Here is an 18,966-nt window from a genome sequence, read left to right as displayed (position 1 = left end):
CCGCCCGTGGGCGCGCGGGGCGTGGCCACGAGGAGGGGCGGGGGTCCGGGCGCGCCTGGCGTCACCCGCCCGAGGGGAGAAGCGTCTCCCAGGTCGGGCTCCGGGCCCGAGGACGCCGTGTGGCCCGTCCCGGCGGGAGGAACCTATCGCTGTGGGGCGGCCCCTGCCCCTGGCGCGCCGGGCCGCCCACCCGCTCCAAGTCCCGGGGACCCGTCTCCCTCTGGCCTCAGGGAGACCCTCCCTGCTCGGACTCCCCAGAACTCCGGGGGGGCCCTGAGGCAGCACCCGCGGTGCCCGAGACCGCGGCTGTCTCCAGCCCTGTCCATTCGGCCCTGGCCCTTTCCGTCCGGGCGCGTGACCCCCAGCAGCCCTGGGCTGGGACACTCCGCTCGCGCTGGGACTGGGGGGGGGGGCGTGGTGGCGGTTGGGGAGGGTCCAAGCCAGCGCCGCGCCAGTCCCACCCCCAGACACGTGACGCCGGGGCGGTTCTCGGGGGCCCCCCAGTGGGCAGCCGATCGGTGACCAGGGGCACCGAGGGCCCTGCGCGGGGAGTTAGGCCAGCCCGCCCACCCGGCAGTGCGGCCACCCCAGCGGATGTGTCGCTGCTGCTATCGCCATAGCTCCCATCCCGGGGTCACAGACCTGGGTCCCCGTGAACCCCGTGCTAGCTGCCCTTTTCTTACCCTTCTAACCCAAGCACGGCTAAAACCCACCTGCTGCCCCTGCCCTGTTCCTTCACATCTGAATCCATGGCCCCCTCCCTTCCTGCTACCCACAAGCCCTCAGCTTGACCTCAGAGAGCCTGGAAGTCTCCCAGCTGCCCGCAGCATCTCTGGCTGCGTCGTGCCCCAGCCCTGGCCCAGGAACCTGTACACCGGTGCCCCTTCCTCGGACTCACCCTGGAGCACTTAGGGCTGCGTCAGGCGGGGCCCAGGATACAGGCGTCTTGTGGGTGCGTTCTGATGCCAGGTGGCCCATCGGTGACACCGTGACGGGCGGTGTCCTTGCCCAGGTGGTACCGACCCACCAGATCCTTCTGCCGACTGGCCCAAGTGCACATGCCCCTCGCCCCGTGGCAGCAGCTGCTGGGGAGGGGGCGGCACCTCGCGGGCTGACGAACCTGAGATTGCCCCTGGATGCTCACCATTCTCAGGTTGGACAGTCCTGGAGGCACTGCCCAGGCGGCTGATGGGTCCTCAGCAGGCACGTTGCTCCTCTGGGCTCCTCACCCTGTGTCCCAGGAACTTCTGGACAAGTGAGGGAGGGGCTCCGGGTCTGCCTCCCGCCCCGTCCTGGCCCGGGCTCTGAGGCTGCAGGCTGCAGCTCCACCCTCAGCTTCTCCCTGCTACCCGCTGACCCCTCGGCCTCCGTTGGGCCCACAGGAGCCCAGGTGCCCGGAAGGCAACACCAGGGGCTGCTAATCGGTCCCAGCTGCCACACAGCCTGAGAGGTTTTCCCTGGGGGTGGGCTCCTCCGGCCCTGAAGGGCACCACCCAAGGTTTCTTCCCAAACGCGAAGCCCCCAACGTTTCCAGCGGCTGTGCTGAGCCCTGTCCCCAGGACAGCCTTGGACCTTGGATCCTGGTCCTGTTTCTGGGACCAGGAGGGGCTGGAGGGATTGCCCCTTCCTCCCATTGGCACCCCGAAGACCCTCTGTCAGGGCTGTTTAGAAGGACCACCCCTTGGGGTCCTGGCAGGAAGTGGCCCAAGAACTCCCCTACCTCGTCTGTCTCTGATGAGGAGCCGCAGCCTGAGCAGGCAGGGCTCAGCCCTAGGCCACCACCGACCCTCGAGAAGCGGAAGGAAGCCGTCCCACCCCCCGAGGCTGGCGGCTGAGTGAGGTGGGGGCCCTGAGCTGCATCACGCACGTGTGTGTGTCTGGGGCCATGTGGCCATCTGCACATGCATGAGCACATGTGGGTCTGATTTCTTCTGTGGGAGCTGCTCGTCCTCTAGCTGGACTCGGGGCCCCTCCCAGGACGACCTAGCTCTTGCCCAGCTCATCAACAACGGTTTGCCCCATTGCTCATCTGGGAAGAGCTGGCCAGACAGAAGAGTGTCAGCTGCATCACAGCACCTGAGCAGGGCCAGGCCTGCTGCAGCCTCCAGGCTCCCGGCACAGAGCGCAGGATGAGTGAATGAACCAACCAACCAACCAACCAACGAATGGGGCCCTGGAGATATGGGGGAGGGTCCACTCACCAGGTTGGGGAGGAGAGGCCCCTCCTGCTGACCTTGGGGCTGTGTCGCTCCTCTACCCTGGCGCCTGGCCACCTGTGGACAAGCTCCCGCCTTTATCTGCTGCCCTTGGCCTGGTCCCCACCCAGGGACTTCCTGTCCCCGCCCCATGACGAGCTTTCCCATGACATGGCCTTTGTGAGGTGAGTGGAAACCGAGGAGACCAGGAGGGCAGGAAAGGGCAAGAGCCAGGCCAGGAGGTGGGGGACGGTGGGGGATGCTTCTGGCAGCTCGCCCGCAGCAGCTGCGAATCAACCGGCATCAGGCTGTGGGGCCAGGCAGGCAGCACCCTCGCCGGTGCCCTTGCCCGGGAGCGGCGAAGGCAGGGCGGGATGTGGTTTCTGACCCTGAGCGGTGTGGCCGGCTCAGTGAGGCACCGGCCACATCCCCTGCAAGCGGGGTTCCTGCGAGGCCAGGGCCGGTTCCTCACTCCCTCCTCCAGCCCCGCCCACACCCATTTCCGCCCCGCCCCCGCCGCGGACAAACACGTGCTGCGGGAGGGAAGTGGCTGTGGAGGCTGTCGACATCTTGTAAGACCCAGAGCTCCAGGCCCAGGCCAGGTGGCCACCAAGGGGCCAGTCTAGCAGGGCCAGGAGCTGCAGGCCCAGCTCTGTCCTCTCCTAAATCTGCACTGACCCTGGACGGTGAGAAAAGCCAAGTACAAGACCAGAAGCCCCTGTCCTGCGGGGAAGGTGGGGGCCCAACCAGGACCACCCAGCGGAGGCCAGGCTCCTCAGTCCCTCTCTCTCCACAGTGGCCTCGCCGCTTGGGGACTGGGGCAGCCCTGGGGGCCACTCCCCAAGCCCAGGGCCCAGGCAGGACACCACTCCCGCACCCCAGCTAACCAGTCACAGCTTAACTTTCAAGTTTTATTTTACAAAATGTTTAGACAAGGTACACCGACAACACATTTTTTAATTAAAATAAGTTAACATCTCTACCCTGTAAGCCCCGGGGAAGCAGAAGGGGTTGGGGGCGGGGAGGGCGGCTACCCCACGGAGCCCCCTTCCTCCTCATCGCTGCCATCGGGGACGGCGTCAGTCCCGAAGTAGCGGTCGCCGAAGTTCCCTGGGGGAAGAAGCAGGTCCTTGTGGTGGGGGCTCAGGCCCACCTGCCCCCCCAGCTGTCACTGACAGGGCCGGGCAGCCTCACCTATGCCGGGGATGATGCGGAAGAGGTCGTTGACGCGCTTGTCCACCGCCGTGGTGATGATTCTCACGCGCGGGAAAGCATAGGCCACCGAGTGGACGCCCATCTCCGCCATGAGCAGCGACAGCAGGAAGATCTTGTCCTCGGGCACGTCGTGGTCCTGCGCGGCGAGGGCGTGAGCTGGGCCCAGCGCCCGCCCCCGCCCGCCGCCCCCTCCCAACCACTCACCAGCAGCACCCGCACCGCCATCATGGCCGCCGCGCCAGTGGACACTGTGCAGTCCATCAGGATCACGTGGTCGTCACTGATGTCCTTGGGGAGCCGCAGGTAATGGAGCTGCAGGCAGCCACAGGGTCAGGGCGGCCCAAACCGAAGGCTCCACCTGGGCTCCCCGTGCCCCGCCCTCCCCACCGGACCCCCCTCCCCCAGGCCCCCCACCTCGGGCTCCCCGGTGAGCTGGTTGGTCTGGATGAGGATGGTGCCGATGCGCACGTCCTTGCACACGGCCCGCAGCGCAGGCTCCATGGTCTCGCCGGCCCGCAGGATGGACACGCCTGTGATCTGGGGGGACGAGGCTGAGCTAGCCAGACCCCCGCCTTCCGGCCGCCCCAGTCCCTCGTCGCCCAGGTCGGGCCCCTGGTACCTGCTTCCCCGCGTAGCACTTGCCCGAGTAGTCCTGGCCCTGCGGGGTCTGCACGACGCAGTCCTGCGCGGGGCGGGGGCGGGGCGTGAGCGCAAGGAGCCTCCCCTGCCCCCTCCCCCCCGGCCCCCTCCCTCCCCCCGCCCCGCACCTGGAAGGGCAGGAAGGAGAGCGCGTGCTCGATGAGCAGCCGCATCAGCCTCTTAGAGTAGAAGATGAACTCGTCGCGGCTGGTCTCCCGGTCCCTGCCAAGGGCGGGCCCGGCTGGGTTAGCGAAGGTCGGCCCCGCCCGCCCGCCAGGCCGGGGGAGTGGGACGGGCCTCACCTGATGATGGTGTGCATGCCCCGCACCTGCGGCGTGCTCTTGAGGACGCTCAGCGTCCGGGGCAGGGGGTGGCACTGGTGCGCTGAGGCCAGCGCGGCCCTGGGGACACAAAGCGACTGGGGACTCAAGAAGGGGCATGTTGCCGCAGAGCCCCATCCTCCCGCCGCAGACTATAGGCGGCAGTCGTGGTGGGCACGGTGGGTGTGCAGGGTGGAGGCCACCCTCCCAGTGGTTGATTTGGAGGGAGGGCCCCATCCCGACATGCCCTCCGCCGTAACAGCCAGGCAGTGGTTAAGAGACACGGTGGAAGGCAGAGCAGCTGACCGTTAGGCAGGAAGCAGGGGCTGCGGTGCGGGCCTCCCTTCCCGCTCCAGGTCCCCTCCCCGTTCAGGACCTGGCAGTGGGAGGGCGAGACCTCACACGTGCAGATGAATCTTAGCCCCCAAGCTGGGCATCTGGACCCCAACCTCAGGACACCGCTCCCTGGGTAAACAGCTGAACTTTGGGGCCAAGTCCCGCCTAAGGCTTCCCCCCAGGTGATGTGCGACCCCCTCAGGAGAGGCGGGCAGAGCTGGCTTCGCACAGCCCCTGCTGCCCCAGCCTGGAGCGGGGTGGGGTGGGGAGGAGGAGGCGGAGTGGGGGGGCGGGGAGGAGAGGGAGGGGAGGGGAGGAGCGGGAGGGGAGGGGAGGGGAGGGGCGGGAGGGGAGGGGAGGGAGAGGAGGGCAGGGCGGGAGGGGAGGGGCGGAGCCTGCAGAGCGCCGGGCACACCGCGCGCAGGCAGCACCACGGCCAGAGCACTCTGTCCTCACAGATCCCAGCGCAGCTTCCTCTGCCCACCACGTGAAGAGGCGAAGAGTAGGTCAGGGAGGGAACAGGGCAGGAGACCCCAGGGTTTACAAAGAAGAGGAAAAGAAGAGAGAGAAAAGACCACTTAGCGGGGAGCACGGTGGTCTCCGTGGCCACCGGCTGGCCTGGGGAAGGGAAGAGCAGGAGGCGGGGTTGGCGGCAGGGAGACCCTGCAGCCCGCGCCCCCGGGCCCGCGAGCACCCGAGAGTCCACTGCATTCGGCCCTGCGGGTCCCTCCCTCCCACCCACCACAGCCACGCTTCCTGGAAACTTTTATTTCTCTGAAACAAGGCTTCCAGAGGACATGACGTGGGCAGACCCGCAGGTGCCCCGGGCCGGGTGAGAGGCAAGCGGAGACTCATGCGTGGGCAGGAAGCTGGAGGCCGGCGCACGGGCCTGGAGGCATTTCCAATGCAGCTCGAGCTGGAGGCTCGGTCTGGTGCTTCCCAGCTCCGCCGACCACTGCGTGGGGACAGGCGCCCCATCCCTCTCGTGGGCAGGAAGGACGCGCAGCCCAGGACTCCTGGGGGCTCCTCCTGGCTCTCTGTGCCTCGGCTCCAGGGCCAGGGTGGGCCGGGGTGCCGGGATGCGGGGGGTGGGGTGCCTCAGCACCGCTTGGGGGAGTAAAGACCCGCCCCTCAGCTCAAGCAGAGAAGCTGCAGACCCAGGCCCTCTGGCTGCTGGAGGACAGGCCTGTGGCCACTGCCCTGGGGCACAGCGGCGCTGGCTCAGGACAGCTGTGCCCTCGGGTCCAACCCCACACAACCAGCCCCAAGTCGGGCAGGAGCCTCCAGGGAGGTCTGGCCAGCCTCGAGTCAGGGTGCTATGTGAACTTGGGCAAACACCTTAACCTCTCTGGGCCTTAATTCCCTTGACTACTGGCAAGGGCAGGTAGAAGCGGTGTGGCGGCCATCACACCACTCCTTCTGTGCCGGGGGTGGGTCCACCACAGGGGGTGGGCATGGTGGGAGGGGACCTCGCTGCCTGCCTGGGTGACAACCCAGACTCCGAGCTCCCTGTGGATGTTGGAAATGCCTCCGTCTGTGCAGACGGGTGTGGGAAGACTTACCTGACACTGAGCTCACGCTGCCGCAGCGACACAGGGAGACACAAGGGAATGGGGTGGGGCATCAGTGATAGCAGCACTGCTCACCTCAAAGCCACCGGACGGCACGGCCTGTCGCCACCGTGTGCCTCGGCCAGCCAGGCCACCCCCACCCAGGAACGGACACACCGCAGCCCCGTAGCGGGAGAGTCCCGGGGGGCTGCCTGCCATGGGAGGGGGCCCGCTCCCTGTGGCCTCTGGCGTGGGCACCTCTGGGCTGGGCTGTCAGAGCCAGGACCCTTGGGGCTCTGTTCCGCAGGCCCCGAGCACCCCATCGTGAAGCCTGACCGAGGGGTGGGCGGCGCCCTGGGCCGGCCCGGGGTGTGTGACCTCCTAGGACGCTCAGGACGTGGGACTCAGCACCAAAACCCAACGGTGGCCCAAAAGGGTTTGGCGGGACAGGAGCGCACCCTTCCGTGCGAGGCCCAGCTCAGGCTGGGGGCGCTGGAGGTACTCCGTGCCCCAAGGTCCCTCAGGGAGCCCAGCTGCCTCTGGCCGGCACACGACGGGGCAGTAAACGTGGGGGCCGCCCAGGCAGGTGGCCGTGGGCGGTGGCAGTGGGGAGCAGGGCTGGCGGGGCCGCGGGAGCCTGGGCACCGGCTCACCTCTTCTAGCTGGCTGTGCACGTGCTGCACGATCAGATCGATGGCCACTGTGTTCCCACTCCCTGGGTCGGGACAGGAGGCAGGGTGAGGTCCGGCCTTGCCCGCCCCCGCCCTCCCCCCACTGGTGGGCCGCAGGCTCACCCCGGGGCACCACAATGTCCGCCACGCGCATGGTGGGCTGGACGCAGGCTCACCCCGCGGCACCACGATGTCTGCCACGCGCATGGTGGGCTGGACGCAGGCTCACCCCGCGGCACCACGATGTCCGCCACGCGCATGGTGGGCTGGACGCAGGCTCACCCCGCGGCACCACGATGTCCGCCACGCGCATGGTGGGCTGGACGCAGGCTCACCCCGCGGCACCACGATGTCCGCCACGCGCATGGTGGGCTGGACGCAGGCTCACCCCGCGGCACCACGATGTCCGCCACGCGCATGGTGGGCTGGACGCAGGCTCACCCCGCGGCACCACGATGTCCGCCACGCGCATGGTGGGCTGGACGCAGGCTCACCCCGCGGCACCACGATGTCCGCCACGCGCATGGTGGGCTGGACGCAGGCTCACCCCGCGGCACCACGATGTCCGCCACGCGCATGGTGGGCTGGACGCAGGCTCACCCCGCGGCACCACGATGTCCGCCACGCGCATGGTGGGCTGGACGCAGGCTCACCCCGCGGCACCACGATGTCCGCCACGCGCATGGTGGGCTGGACGCAGGCTCACCCCGCGGCACCACGATGTCCGCCACGCGCATGGTGGGCTGGACGCAGGCTCACCCCGCGGCACCACGATGTCCGCCACGCGCATGGTGGGCTGGACGCAGGCTCACCCCGCGGCACCACGATGTCCGCCACGCGCATGGTGGGCTGGACGCAGGCTCACCCCGCGGCACCACGATGTCCGCCACGCGCATGGTGGGCTGGACGCAGGCTCACCCCGCGGCACCACGATGTCCGCCACGCGCATGGTGGGCTGGACGCAGGCTCACCCCGCGGCACCACGATGTCCGCCACGCGCATGGTGGGCTGGACGCAGGCTCACCCCGCGGCACCACGATGTCCGCCACGCGCATGGTGGGCTGGACGCAGGCTCACCCCGCGGCACCACGATGTCCGCCACGCGCATGGTGGGCTGGACGCAGGCTCACCCCGCGGCACCACGATGTCCGCCACGCGCATGGTGGGCTGGACGCAGGCTCACCCCGCGGCACCACGATGTCCGCCACGCGCATGGTGGGCTGGACGCAGGCTCACCCCGCGGCACCACGATGTCCGCCACGCGCATGGTGGGCTGGATGTACTGGTCGAAGGCGGGCTTCACGAACTTGTTGTACTGCTTGATGACCCCCTCGATGTCCCGGCCCCGCTCGCTAATGTCCCGGCGCAGCCGCCGCACGAGGCGGATGTCAGAGTCCGTGTCCACGAAGATTTTCATGTCCAGGAGCTGGACGGGGAGAGTGAGTTGCTGAAGAAGGCCTGACACAAGAGGCTCCGAGGCCCTGTCACCAGCAGGACCAGAGTGAGCACCAGGGTCCGGGCTCTGGCAGGGACGTCTGGTCTGCGTGTGGGCCCAGGAGCAGAGCAGGCCTGCGCGGCACCGCTCGGGTCTGGATGGGGCGGGGGCGGGGGGAGCGTGTGGTGTGGCTGCGTGGGGGGGCGGGTGTGCATTGCACGTGGAGTGTTGAGCGTGGGCGTGCGTGGCGAGCAGTGGGGTTCCTGGGCCCTGAGCACACTCACACTCGGGACCAGCGAAGGAGCAAGGCCAAGGGCGTAGCCGGCTGTGCCCCCCGGGTCCCAGCAGGGCGGGGAAGGTGGCTCCCAAGGCCTGGCCCGGAGTGGGTCACACCTGGGGCAGCTGCCCAGAGCCTCCCGGGGGAGAGGACGTCCTCACGAGCAGCACAGATGCAGGAGGCTGGCTCCCTCCCAGGCAGGAATACACACATGCACACCCACAGGTGAACCCACACCCACCAACATCGCTCTGACCTCGGCAGCCATGTGGACCCCAGAGAACAGCAGCTGAAGCCCTGACTCGGGGGGTGAGATTCAGGAGCCAAGGCCGCTCCTCACCCAACCCTGGGGCTACGGCACGGGACAGGGATGCAGGCCAGTGTAAGGGGAGTCCCACGGGAGGAGCAGGGAGCCAGGCCATCCGTCCTGGAACCCGTCCTCACCTCCAGCAGTGTCTTGTCAGCAAAGGCCATGATGCCCTCGAAAATGATGACGTTTGCACCGTAGAGCGTCTTCTGCAAAGGAACCGTGTGTGTTGAGGCGGCCCCGAGGCCCCTGCGCCAGCCCCGTGCAGCTGGGCCCAAGGGCATATATACCCAGTCCTCCTTCCGGCTGTGGGCAGTGGCTGGGCCCAAGGGCGTATCTACCCAGTCCTACTTCCGGCTGTGGGTGGGGGCTGAGCCCAAGGGCCTTACCCAGTCCTTCTTCCGGCTGTGGGTGGTGAAGTCGTAGATGGGCACCTTGACGCTCTTGCCTTGCTTCAGCTTCTTGAGGGTGGAGATGATGAGGTCGAAATCAAAGGCATCGGGGTGGTCGAAGTTGAAGTTGTTGTGGGCGGCCTGCTCCTGCTGCTGCCTGGTGAGCACCTGCAAGGGGAGGAGCATCTGCGGGGGGGGAGGAGCACCTGCGGGGGGAGGAGCATCTGCGGGGGGAGGAGCACCTGCGGGGGGAGGAGCAGCAGCGGAAGGAGAAGCAGCCCCGGGCTCAGGCCCCAGGCCAGGGCAGGAGCCGTGGACCTCGTGGAGGCAGCTGCTCACGCAGGACACCCTTACCTTGTAGAAGGAATCCATGGACAGCAAGACCACCCAGGGCACGTCCAGGGCCTCGATGATCATTCTGGCCACAGTGGTCTTCCCAGAAGCACTGCCGCCCCCCAGGCCTGTGCAGAGGGTCAGAGAGACCCTGAGCGGAGCAGCCCAGGTCAGCCTCACAGATGGGTCCCAGCGGTGCCCGCCACCCAACGCTGCCTCCACCCCGGGCTGACCGGGACCGAGGGGCCCGAGCAGCGCGGATCACGGAAGCACCGGCTGGGGCACGGCGGTGGGTTCTGCCCGACCCGCCCGCTCGGGGGTCTGGGCGGGCGGCGGCCTCGGCCCCCCCCCCCGCGCACCGCAGCCGCGCTCACCGATGGCGAAGGCCTCCTTGGACTGGGTGCCGTGCTCGTTGTACCAGGGCGGCCGCCCTGCCGTGTAGATGGTGCGCTTGCTCGTGCGCAGCAGGGGCGGCTCGGACTTGCACTGGCTGGTGGTGCGCTTCCGGGGCGAGCGCCCGGCGCCCACAGGTGGGAGAAGCCTGTCCAAGGACTCCGCGTTGCTGCTGCCGCCGCTGCTGTGGGGGGCGGGGCACGCTTGCCTTGGCCCAGGGCCACCACCCCCCCTGCCACCCCACGCTGGGCCTGGCGTGACTGGTCCACATGGTGCCTTCACGCAGGCACGTGGGCACGGCCAAGGTGAGCGGGCTCGTGGCGGGACACAGCACACCTGGCTGCAGCCCGTCCGCTGGGCCCGGGGCCTCGGACTGCCACCGTCCACAAATCCAGAGGGACGGCAGGTGGCTAAGGAGGACACAAGGGAGCGCTGTCCGGGCCCAGCTCTTCCTCCCACGTGGACCGGGCCTCAGCAGGGCCACGAGGGCCCCCTTCCCCCCAGGAGATGAGAGGTGGGCACGCCAAGGCCAGTCAAGACCCTGTCGAGGACTGTGTCCTCTCCCCAGACACACTCTGGGCGGCCCTCTAGTTTTGTGCCACCCTGCAGGACACGCAGGGAGAGGGGCTCCAGAGACAGAGGCCGCTGACAAAAGGGATGGGCCGGCGGTGGTGTGGACGGACGGGGAGGGAGACCCGGGGCGCCCTGCTGAAGGGCGGAGGCCCCCAGAGGCTGTGCACAAGGCGGGAACCTGCCTGGGAGACGCAGACGCCATCTGTGCCTGCTCTCGCCGTGCCACGCCACTCGAGCGGGGCTGTGCTGACTTCTCTGTGGGTTTATACCCCTAAAAGGCATGGAAGTGATGACTGGCCCAAGGCCTCAAGGCCTCGAGAAAGCCTTCAGGGACAGCTGGGGACGCTCGGCTCGGCTGAGGGCCCTACGAGAGGCTGCGTCTGCCCGATGCCGGCTCAGTCTATGCTGAGAGGCTGGGACGCAGACTCAGTGTGAAGGTGGCCCCGGGGGCAGGACCAGCTTAGGAAAAAGGTACTTCCACCACCGCCTGAGAGAGACTGCCCACAGCGTCAGCTGGCAGACCCGCCCCAGAGACTCCGAAGGCAAGCTGATCGTCTAGGCAGGAAGAAAGTACCGGGAACCTGGGGGTGCACCGGACAACCCCGGCAGGATGTGTGTCCACCCGCGGCTGGAGCCCCAGGCATGGACACTGCTCGGGACGCGGTGGGAACCTGAGGAGGAGCCACACACGGAAGGCATCCTCGAGGCAAAGCTCCCCGAGCCGTAAAAGCTAGCATGAGCCTGTGAGACGCGTGCACAGAGACGGCCACCTGTCCTTGAAGCTCGCTGTCACCGCTACAGCCTCTGCTGTCATGGCCAGGGCGCAGGGTGCTGTGCAACTGGCCTGCTCAGGGTGGCCCGAGCGTCCCCTGCCAGGAACACTGGCGTCTCCAGCTGCGCGGTGCTCCCAGCACCCCCAGCGTTGCCAAGAGCCAGGAGGACAGCGCCTGTGTGCACACGTGTGTGGGGCGGGGGGAGGAGTGGAAGGAATTAGCTCAGGCCTAACACGTGACGAGCCACACCAGCAGCTCTCGAGGGCACAGAGGGCCGTGTCAGCACAAGTTACGCAGCAGGAAAGCCGGCCATCGGATGTGACAGGAGGCGTGCAGCACCGTCCGGGGGACACAGCACCGCGCCGCCTTGGTCCTCCGTCACTGGGACGGCGTGGGGAGCGAGCCCCGGGAATCACTGGCTGCCTGTGTTGCCTCTGGAAGGAGCAATTACTCGTCCGTGGAGCCAACACCACAGTGGGACACCCAGATGACGGGGCAGTGACAGCTGCCTCACTCGGCCGAGCAGGAGACAGACGGAGCACAAGCAGTGGTGTCTTCAAGGCCCAGCCGGAGGGCAGCGCTGGCCGTTCCCCTGGACGCGTGGACGCGCTCATCCCCCGACAGCGAGCGCGGGGCCCCCAGGGCTCACACACAGCTGCCCTCCCCGCAAGCGACCCACAGACCCCGGAGATGACCGACAGCCTATAGCTGGGGAGGGCAGCTTCGCACAGCCCCAGAGGAAAACGTCCAGTCTGTGCCTCCTACCCGGGGAGGAAAAGCCAACACAGAAAACCTGGTTTGCAAAGGAGCAGGGCCTCAGTGCCCCAGCAAACCCGCCCTTGTGCCCAGCACGCTCACAGACAGCCAGACGGCCTCGCGGGGCCGATGTGGGATGGGAGGCCTGGGCTGGCACTGCTGCTGTCCCCCTGCTTTTCACCCCAGGCTGGTGCCCTGGCCTCTCCGGCAGGAGCCCTCACCCCTCTCTGTGACTGACCCTTGGCCTACCGAGGTGACGACGGCCACTACCACGGACGACTTCCAAGGCCTGTGGCGCGGACAGCCTGGGACAGACGCCTCCTCAGGGAAGATCCCAAGGTTAGCCAGGGATGACCTTGCCAGAAAGCCGCCCGGCCGAGGGCTTGCAATAGGCCTGACGGCGTCAGGCCAGTTCTGCAACCTAGTCCAGTTCCACTGCCTCCTCCAGAAGCCCGGCTCTCTCTCAAAGCCGGGGACAAAGCTCACTGTGCCCTCAGAGCAGGCCTCACCCCGTTTCCACAATGGGACAAACCGTGGCATGGGAGAGCCTTCACCTCCCCGCTCACGGATGGACAGGGTGCTGCCAACCACAAGGACAAAAGGCAGTCCACCAAAGGGTTATGAGCCACACGGACACGCGTCGGCTGGTAACTGAGAGCCCCAAGCAAAGCCGGCAGCCGGTCCCCACGAGCACCTGGCCCGTCTCCGCCCTGACGTGCACTAGACACGGCACACGGGGCTGGGGGTGGCCGAGACGCAGCGAAGATGGGCAGCCTCACCGGAAGACAGCAGGCCAGCCACTCACCTGCCTTCTGCTCCAAGGGCCCAGCACCCCGAGACCCTGATGCCAGCGTAAGCCTGGGGGCTGCTCATGGCCAGGACACAGGGGAAACCGGGGCACCAGGGTGATCCCAGGTGCGTGCAGGGCACCGCCGCACTGCCTCTTAGAGCCCTGGCAGCCCCCCAGGACAGCTCAGGAGCCCCCTGAACTGCTCCTCATGGGTGGGCAGCACAGCAGGTGAGAGGCTGAAGTGGGGTCCAGGCCCTGGCGGGCAGAGGCTGTCCCCTGGGAGGCGGGGGGCCAACAGGTGAGAGGCCCCAGGAGCCCGTGCAGAAGCAACGGCACTCAGCGCCGGCCGCCTAAGAGGATCACCCGGCTGGGGCTTGTGCGCTGGCCTGATATTAATAGCACTGAGCTGCCGAGAGCAGCCAGGCGGACCTCAGGCCAGCGTCGGGTGTGAACCGCCCTCCTGCGCCCAGGCTGGCACACTGCCCACGCAGGGCTGGCTGAGGACCACCGTGCCCCCCTCGTCCAGAACGGCCTGGAGAAAGCTGCAGACCTCTGGGCTGCCGGGGACGGCAGGGCCCACGCCCGCACCCCACCAGCGGGACAGGGAATCGGAGGGGTCAGCGAGCAGCGGAGCTGAGCTGAGCACCCCTGCCCCCAGGTGCCTCCGAGAGGCATAAACAACCTGAAACTCTACCCTGCTGAGGCCTCCTCCGAGAATAACTGCCCGCCCCCCCACCCTCCACGAAGGCTCCAGCACGTCCCCCAAGGCCACCGTGCTCAGCGCTCAGCTGGGGACACAGCCACGCCCCAGTCTGGCAGCAGGAGGCAGAGCAGGCCCTCGGGTGGGCGGCCGCAGTATTCACTGCCGTCCCAGGTCCCTGGCCCCCTCCCTGTGATTAATCCAGCCCTCACACCAGCTTTTCTAGGCTTCCGACAGCATCAAAGTGGAGACGGCTGGCGGGGGCTCAGGGGAGAAAGAGTTTCACTTGGGGTCCGCACACTGAAGGAGGCCCCTCCGGGGCGCTGCCTCAGGGTAACAGGCCTGCCCCGCGGTAGCTGCTCCCTCCTGCTGCGGCCCTGCCCACCGCACTAAGGCGCTCTCAGGCTCGGGGCTGAGAAGCCCTGATGCCCTGTCCTGCTTTAGGAAAGTTTCCCGGGGGAGTGAGTCAAATGAAGCCAGAAGCAGGAGGGAGGAGCTGGCCTGCTGGGGCCTGGCCTGGGGAGGCGGGGCCGCCCCAGACTGGCTCAGGGACAGGGAAATCAGGGCAGCTTTCTCAGAGCAGAGAGAGAACTGGGGGGCTGGGGGGGCTGCAGCCCTAAAGGTGTGCACCAGGCTCCAGGAACTTGTACTGTCCCCACCCCACCCATTGGAAATCCCCCTGTGGGACCCCCTCCTTCCCCGCTGCTCTAGGCGAGTCCAGCAGGCTTCCTTCCAGTCGCCCAGCGGCAGCCCCCAGACCCGTGCCCACCCGGACCTCACCAAGGGACAGCCCGAGGGGGGTACCCTGTCACCACTGCGAGGTGCTCACTTGTCCACCAGCATGTCCAGTGCAAAGGTAGGCCGAGGTCCCCGTCCTCACCGGACTGACCTTCTGGAGGGACAGACACACAAGAAGCCACGGCAAGGTAGACCGACCAGACCACATCGTGCAGCCATGGTGATGCGGAAGGCGAAGCCGGAGCCGTGGTCGGGCGGGGAGAGCCTCGGTTTGGAGGCATCTGCACAGACACCCGGACACTGACCAGGGCCAGCTCTGGCCCCCTCGGGCCGCGCAGGGACTGCTGGGGAGGCAGGGAGGGGGAGGGGACATGCTTGAGGAACATCGCAGAGAAGGCAGGGTGTAACGGGAGCGATTCCCCCGTGACGTCCAGAGGCAGTTCCAGGGCCACCCCATGGGCCCTGGCTCCCCTCCTGTCCCCTGAGGACCACGCTCCGAGGAGAGGAAGACCACTGCCGCCCCAGCCCCGTGAGGGGCACCCATGCCCACTACGCGGTCTGTGCACGGGGCAGAGCCAGACGGCTGCTGCCACCGTTCTGTGTCTGCAGGGAGTGTTCTTCTCAAGAGCTTATCAGGTCTCAGGCTACATCAGATTCTCTAGAACTAACAAGTGTCACAGACTCAGGTCCTTCCTCTTCCCCCCTATCACCCTGAGCCAGGCTCGGAGTCACTGCTCCCCAGGAGGGGGTGAACCTAGAGCAACACAAGATGTTCCTCCAGGCTCAGGGAGCCTCTTGCTGCCGGCATCTCACCCCTGCGATCCCTCTCCCCGCCCGCCCAGCGGCTCTGCTGGCGGCACCCAGACAGTCCCAAGCAGTCCAGGCCGCGGCACTTCCCAGGAACAGGCACCTGGCTGCAAAAGTTTCCTTTGGCCCCAGCGTGGGGCCAACGCTGGCCCTGGCTCAGGGACTGTTCAGATCCAGAAGTGAGGAGCCAGCCCTCGCCCGAGGGCCGCTTGGCCGTCACCCCCTGGGGCCTAGCCCGAGGCCGACAGCGGAAGCCGCCCCCCCCAACCAGGTGACAGCGGCCGCCACCACTTCCCCTCCTGCAAAGCCCCCAGAGCCTCCAGGGTCCCCTCCCCCGGCTCCTGGCCGGCAGTCGGCAGGCACTGAGCACCGCGCCGCCCAGCATCACGACCTCTGGCCCTCGAGTGGGGCAGGCCGAGTCCGTGCGGCTCCCGGAACGCACTGACCACCTGGGAGCATCCGGCGGGCGCACAGTCCAGCCCGGGTGCTCGCTGGCTCGGCACCCCGTCTACTCGAGACAGACCGAGGACCCACGCGGGCCCTGCCTACGGGCCCCTTCCCGCGGCCGTCCGCGAGGGCCTGCCACCGCCAGGCCCCGGGGACCCTCCGCTGGTCCAGGCTTGGCTCCCGGAGCCGCCCCCACCACGAGACGCGAGGGGCGCGCCGCGCCTACCGGTCCTCGCTCTTCCCCTCCAGCCGGTCTGGCTCGTCTCCAGCCGCTGGGGGCGGCGGCACCGGGCGGGGGGCTTCAGCTGAGGCCGGGAGCGCAGCCATGAGCTCGGGGGCCTCTCCGCGGGGCGGGCGGGGCTCGGGGGCCGGCCGCGCAGGCTGTCGGAAGCTGTGGTTCGGGGCCCGGCACCAGGCGCCCGCCAGCGCGCCCCCGGACTACAATTCCCATCAGGCTGCGCGCGCCCCGCGGACTACAAGTCCCACCAGGACGCGCGCGCCCCGCAAACCAGAAGCCCCACGAGGCCGCGCGGCGCGAGTACGGGGAAGGCCCCCACCCGCGCTTTACCACAAACTCAGCTGCACAAAACCCCTGGAAAAAAATCAATAAACATTTATTTGATACAGTCATTTTTAATACATACAGTTGATGGCCCGCCCCCGTGCCACTTGGGGCCGCGGGGCGGGGACGAGGACCGGGGACAGATGGTCACAAGGCGGGCGGGGCCCGAGCTCACCGTCAAAACATCTTGCAAATAAACACTTTGTAGATAGAATATATACGTATATATATGGTTACAAGTTGATAGCCGGAACCTCTCTTTCGAAATGCACTTATTACGGAGAACTGGCATTAAAAACACCCAAACCGAGAAACCCCAAGTACAGGATGTGTGGCTGCCAGGCGGGAGGTGCTGGCTGCCCCCGAAACCCCAGGCCTCCAGGACAGCCGCCTGGGGCCCACCCAGGGGGACACACCGGGACAGCCCTCCCCTCTACGGGTCAGGGTGCACCCACTCTTTCCCTTCTAAACCAGAGGGACAGGAGGGGCCTACGACTGGGAGGACCACCAGTCACACCAGGGGACACTCATCTGCCCTCACACGAGCAGAAAAGTGCATCCTATTTTCGTGCGACGTGTCGGTCCCTCGAGTCGACCCTTTCCTGTTCTCGGGGCAAGGGGGGTGGGCTGGGCCAGAGGTAGATCTTCAGAAAGGGACCTGACACTGTGCCCTGGGTTTGGGGTCTCAGGCAGGGTCCACACCCACCGCATGGAGGGGGGGTGTCTGCCGCTCAGTCCCTCTCATTGAAGGTGTCAGTCAAGGCTACCCGGCTGCACTCCCACCAGAGTGGGAAGTGGGCAGACCTTGCTGAGGCACCCAGGGCTCTGCCACCGTAGGAGGAGGGCTCTGAGGACCGGCTTGCCGCTGCCACCCACCAGCCAGAGCATGGAAGCCGGGAGGGAAGAGGGGAGAGAGAGGGGTCCAACCCAGCGCCACTCTTGGCAGCAGTTCCCACGCCCACCTTAAAGACAAAGAAGGGGGTTAAAGTGCTAAACATCAAGTTACCCAGGACCCCACCTCTTCCCACATATCTGGTGGGGTTCCCACGCCAGGGACCACACGTGGACTTTTGGGGGTGACAATGAAACGCATCCCCCAGCCAAAACCAGCCCCCGCTCCCCAAGGGCCAAGTACCTGAGAGGCCGGGGCAGGCAGCTATCCCCAGCAGAGGTGTTGAGGTCCAACCTCCTCCAACCATTGGTGACAAGGACAAAGTGCGCGTGGGGCTCCCATCAGTGCCTGCTCCCCACCCTCCCCCCGGAGGCTGCCCCTGCAGTGGCTGCCCGACCCACCTCCACCTCCACCAGCTGTACCCCAGTGACACCCAGGAACACAGGAAAGAAAGCCCCCCCGCCCCGAAGTCATGCCGCTTGCCTCAGCCTTTGGCGCTGGATTACCTGCACCTGCCCAGGCCTCTACCCCCGATCAGATCAGGTGCGTGTGAGTGGGGGGGAGCCCATGTCTCCACACACACCCCCCCCAGCACATCAGGCCAGGACTGCCCAGGGTCAGAGCACTCTGGCTGAAGGAAGAAGCCGGAGACGGGCAGCATGGCGCCTCGGCCCCAAAGCCCTCCTGGAAACTGTCTCCCTAGTGCGGGGTGAGGAGAGCTGAGCCCAGAGTGGAGCCCCTCCTCTCCAAGGACTGGAGGAGGACAGGAGCTGGGGGGCAGAGGGGTGCCCAGTCAGCACCGCCTCCCTGAGCAGGAGAGGGACCCCAGCCCAGCCCCCAGATCCACCGTCGGCACCAGGAAACCCTTAGCACCAAAATGTCAGATTGTTGTGAGTTTTCATATAAAAAACAGAATTAAAAAAAAGGTTTGTTACTTGTCACAGCAACGAGACTGGCATCCACTACACCCAGGAGACACACGCACACGGGCAAACATCAAGATTCACATCGTCCGGGGTCGGCAAGGCCGAGCCCTCAGCCCTCCCCCACCCCCCAGTGGAAAAGAGCCTCCACCCGAACCCAGCAGCTCCGAGCATCCTCCCTGTCCCAGCGACGCCATGGTTGGAAGGTGGGGCCCAGGCAGGAGGTCAGAAACCACGTGGCTGCATCCTCAGGGAGCCCTGGACTCCACCTGACCCAACCTACAGACCTCGCTGCCCTCAGGGCACCAAAGGGAGCCGAGACAGAGCCCTGGAGCTGCCACCAACCTACTATGACCTTGGCCAAGCTCCCCCGGGGCCTTCGGCTCTCACATCAAAAGGCCACACAACCAGAAACGAAGGAGCAGCTAAAAAAGGGGGAAGGAGGCTCCCACGGGAGCTTGGCCACGGGCCAACCCAGGCCAGCAAGAGAGGATGCTTCCCACAGTGGTCACTACTCGAGCCAGGCCCCAGGTCCCCGCCCCTCATGCCCGTGGGCCCCAGGTGACCCCGGAACCCAGACTGGCCCATCCCTAAACCCATCAGGCTACCCGACTCAGGCCAGCGGCATTAGCAAAGCTGGAGGCTGAGGCCAGAGCTCACTTCACGTGGCCCCTGCCCCACAGCCCTGCAGTGGCAGGAGCAGAGCCTCTGCCTGGCCCCGAGTGGGGAGCACGACTGGGGACGGTGGAGCAGGGCTGCCTCTGCCACCACGATGGACACGGGCCAGTGGGGCAGGGCCCGAGCGCAGCAGGGGCTGCACCGCGGGGGAAGGTGGGCCTGGAGAGGTAGAGAGCAGAAGTGCAGGAACCAAAGGACGGCGGGGTGGGGGTGGGGGTGGGGGTGGGGTGGCGTGCGGTGGGGCGGGCAGGTCAGCACGGCAGC

The 18,966-nt window shown here is 67.2% G+C and overlaps 1 protein-coding gene across 3 annotated transcripts; it reads right to left on the bottom strand.

Annotated features, from left to right (window-relative positions):
- Nucleotides 1–2,529: 2,529 nt before the first annotated feature.
- UCKL1 (uridine-cytidine kinase 1 like 1) lies at nt 2,530–18,654 on the bottom strand. 3 transcript variants are annotated; one of them, XM_079946357.1, is made up of 15 exons: nt 15,874–18,654; nt 10,045–10,244; nt 9,580–9,798; nt 9,335–9,543; nt 9,083–9,154; nt 8,163–8,352; nt 6,909–6,970; nt 6,268–6,284; nt 4,352–4,450; nt 4,178–4,271; nt 4,030–4,092; nt 3,825–3,947; nt 3,615–3,722; nt 3,390–3,546; nt 2,530–3,305 (listed from the first exon to the last, which is right to left on the bottom strand). In XM_079946357.1, exons 1-15 carry the CDS (start codon nt 15,972–15,974, stop codon nt 3,226–3,228), a joined length of 1,794 nt encoding a protein of 597 aa, XP_079802483.1. In that variant the 5' UTR covers nt 15,975–18,654; the 3' UTR covers nt 2,530–3,225. The 3 variants fall into 3 exon arrangements, with proteins under 3 accessions (XP_079802483.1, XP_079802482.1, XP_079802484.1); XM_079946356.1 differs by having other exon boundaries at nt 10,045–10,247; nt 15,874–18,653; XM_079946358.1 differs by having other exon boundaries at nt 9,335–9,505; nt 9,692–9,798; nt 10,045–10,247; nt 15,874–18,652.
- Nucleotides 18,655–18,966: the final 312 nt, after the last annotated feature.

Source organism: Stenella coeruleoalba (genome assembly GCF_951394435.1).
Source record: "Stenella coeruleoalba genome assembly, chromosome: 15".
NCBI classification, from domain to species: Eukaryota; Metazoa; Chordata; class Mammalia; order Artiodactyla; family Delphinidae; genus Stenella; species Stenella coeruleoalba.
Note: the sequence above shows the minus strand (reverse complement) of the source record. Positions and strands in the feature narration are given on the sequence as shown.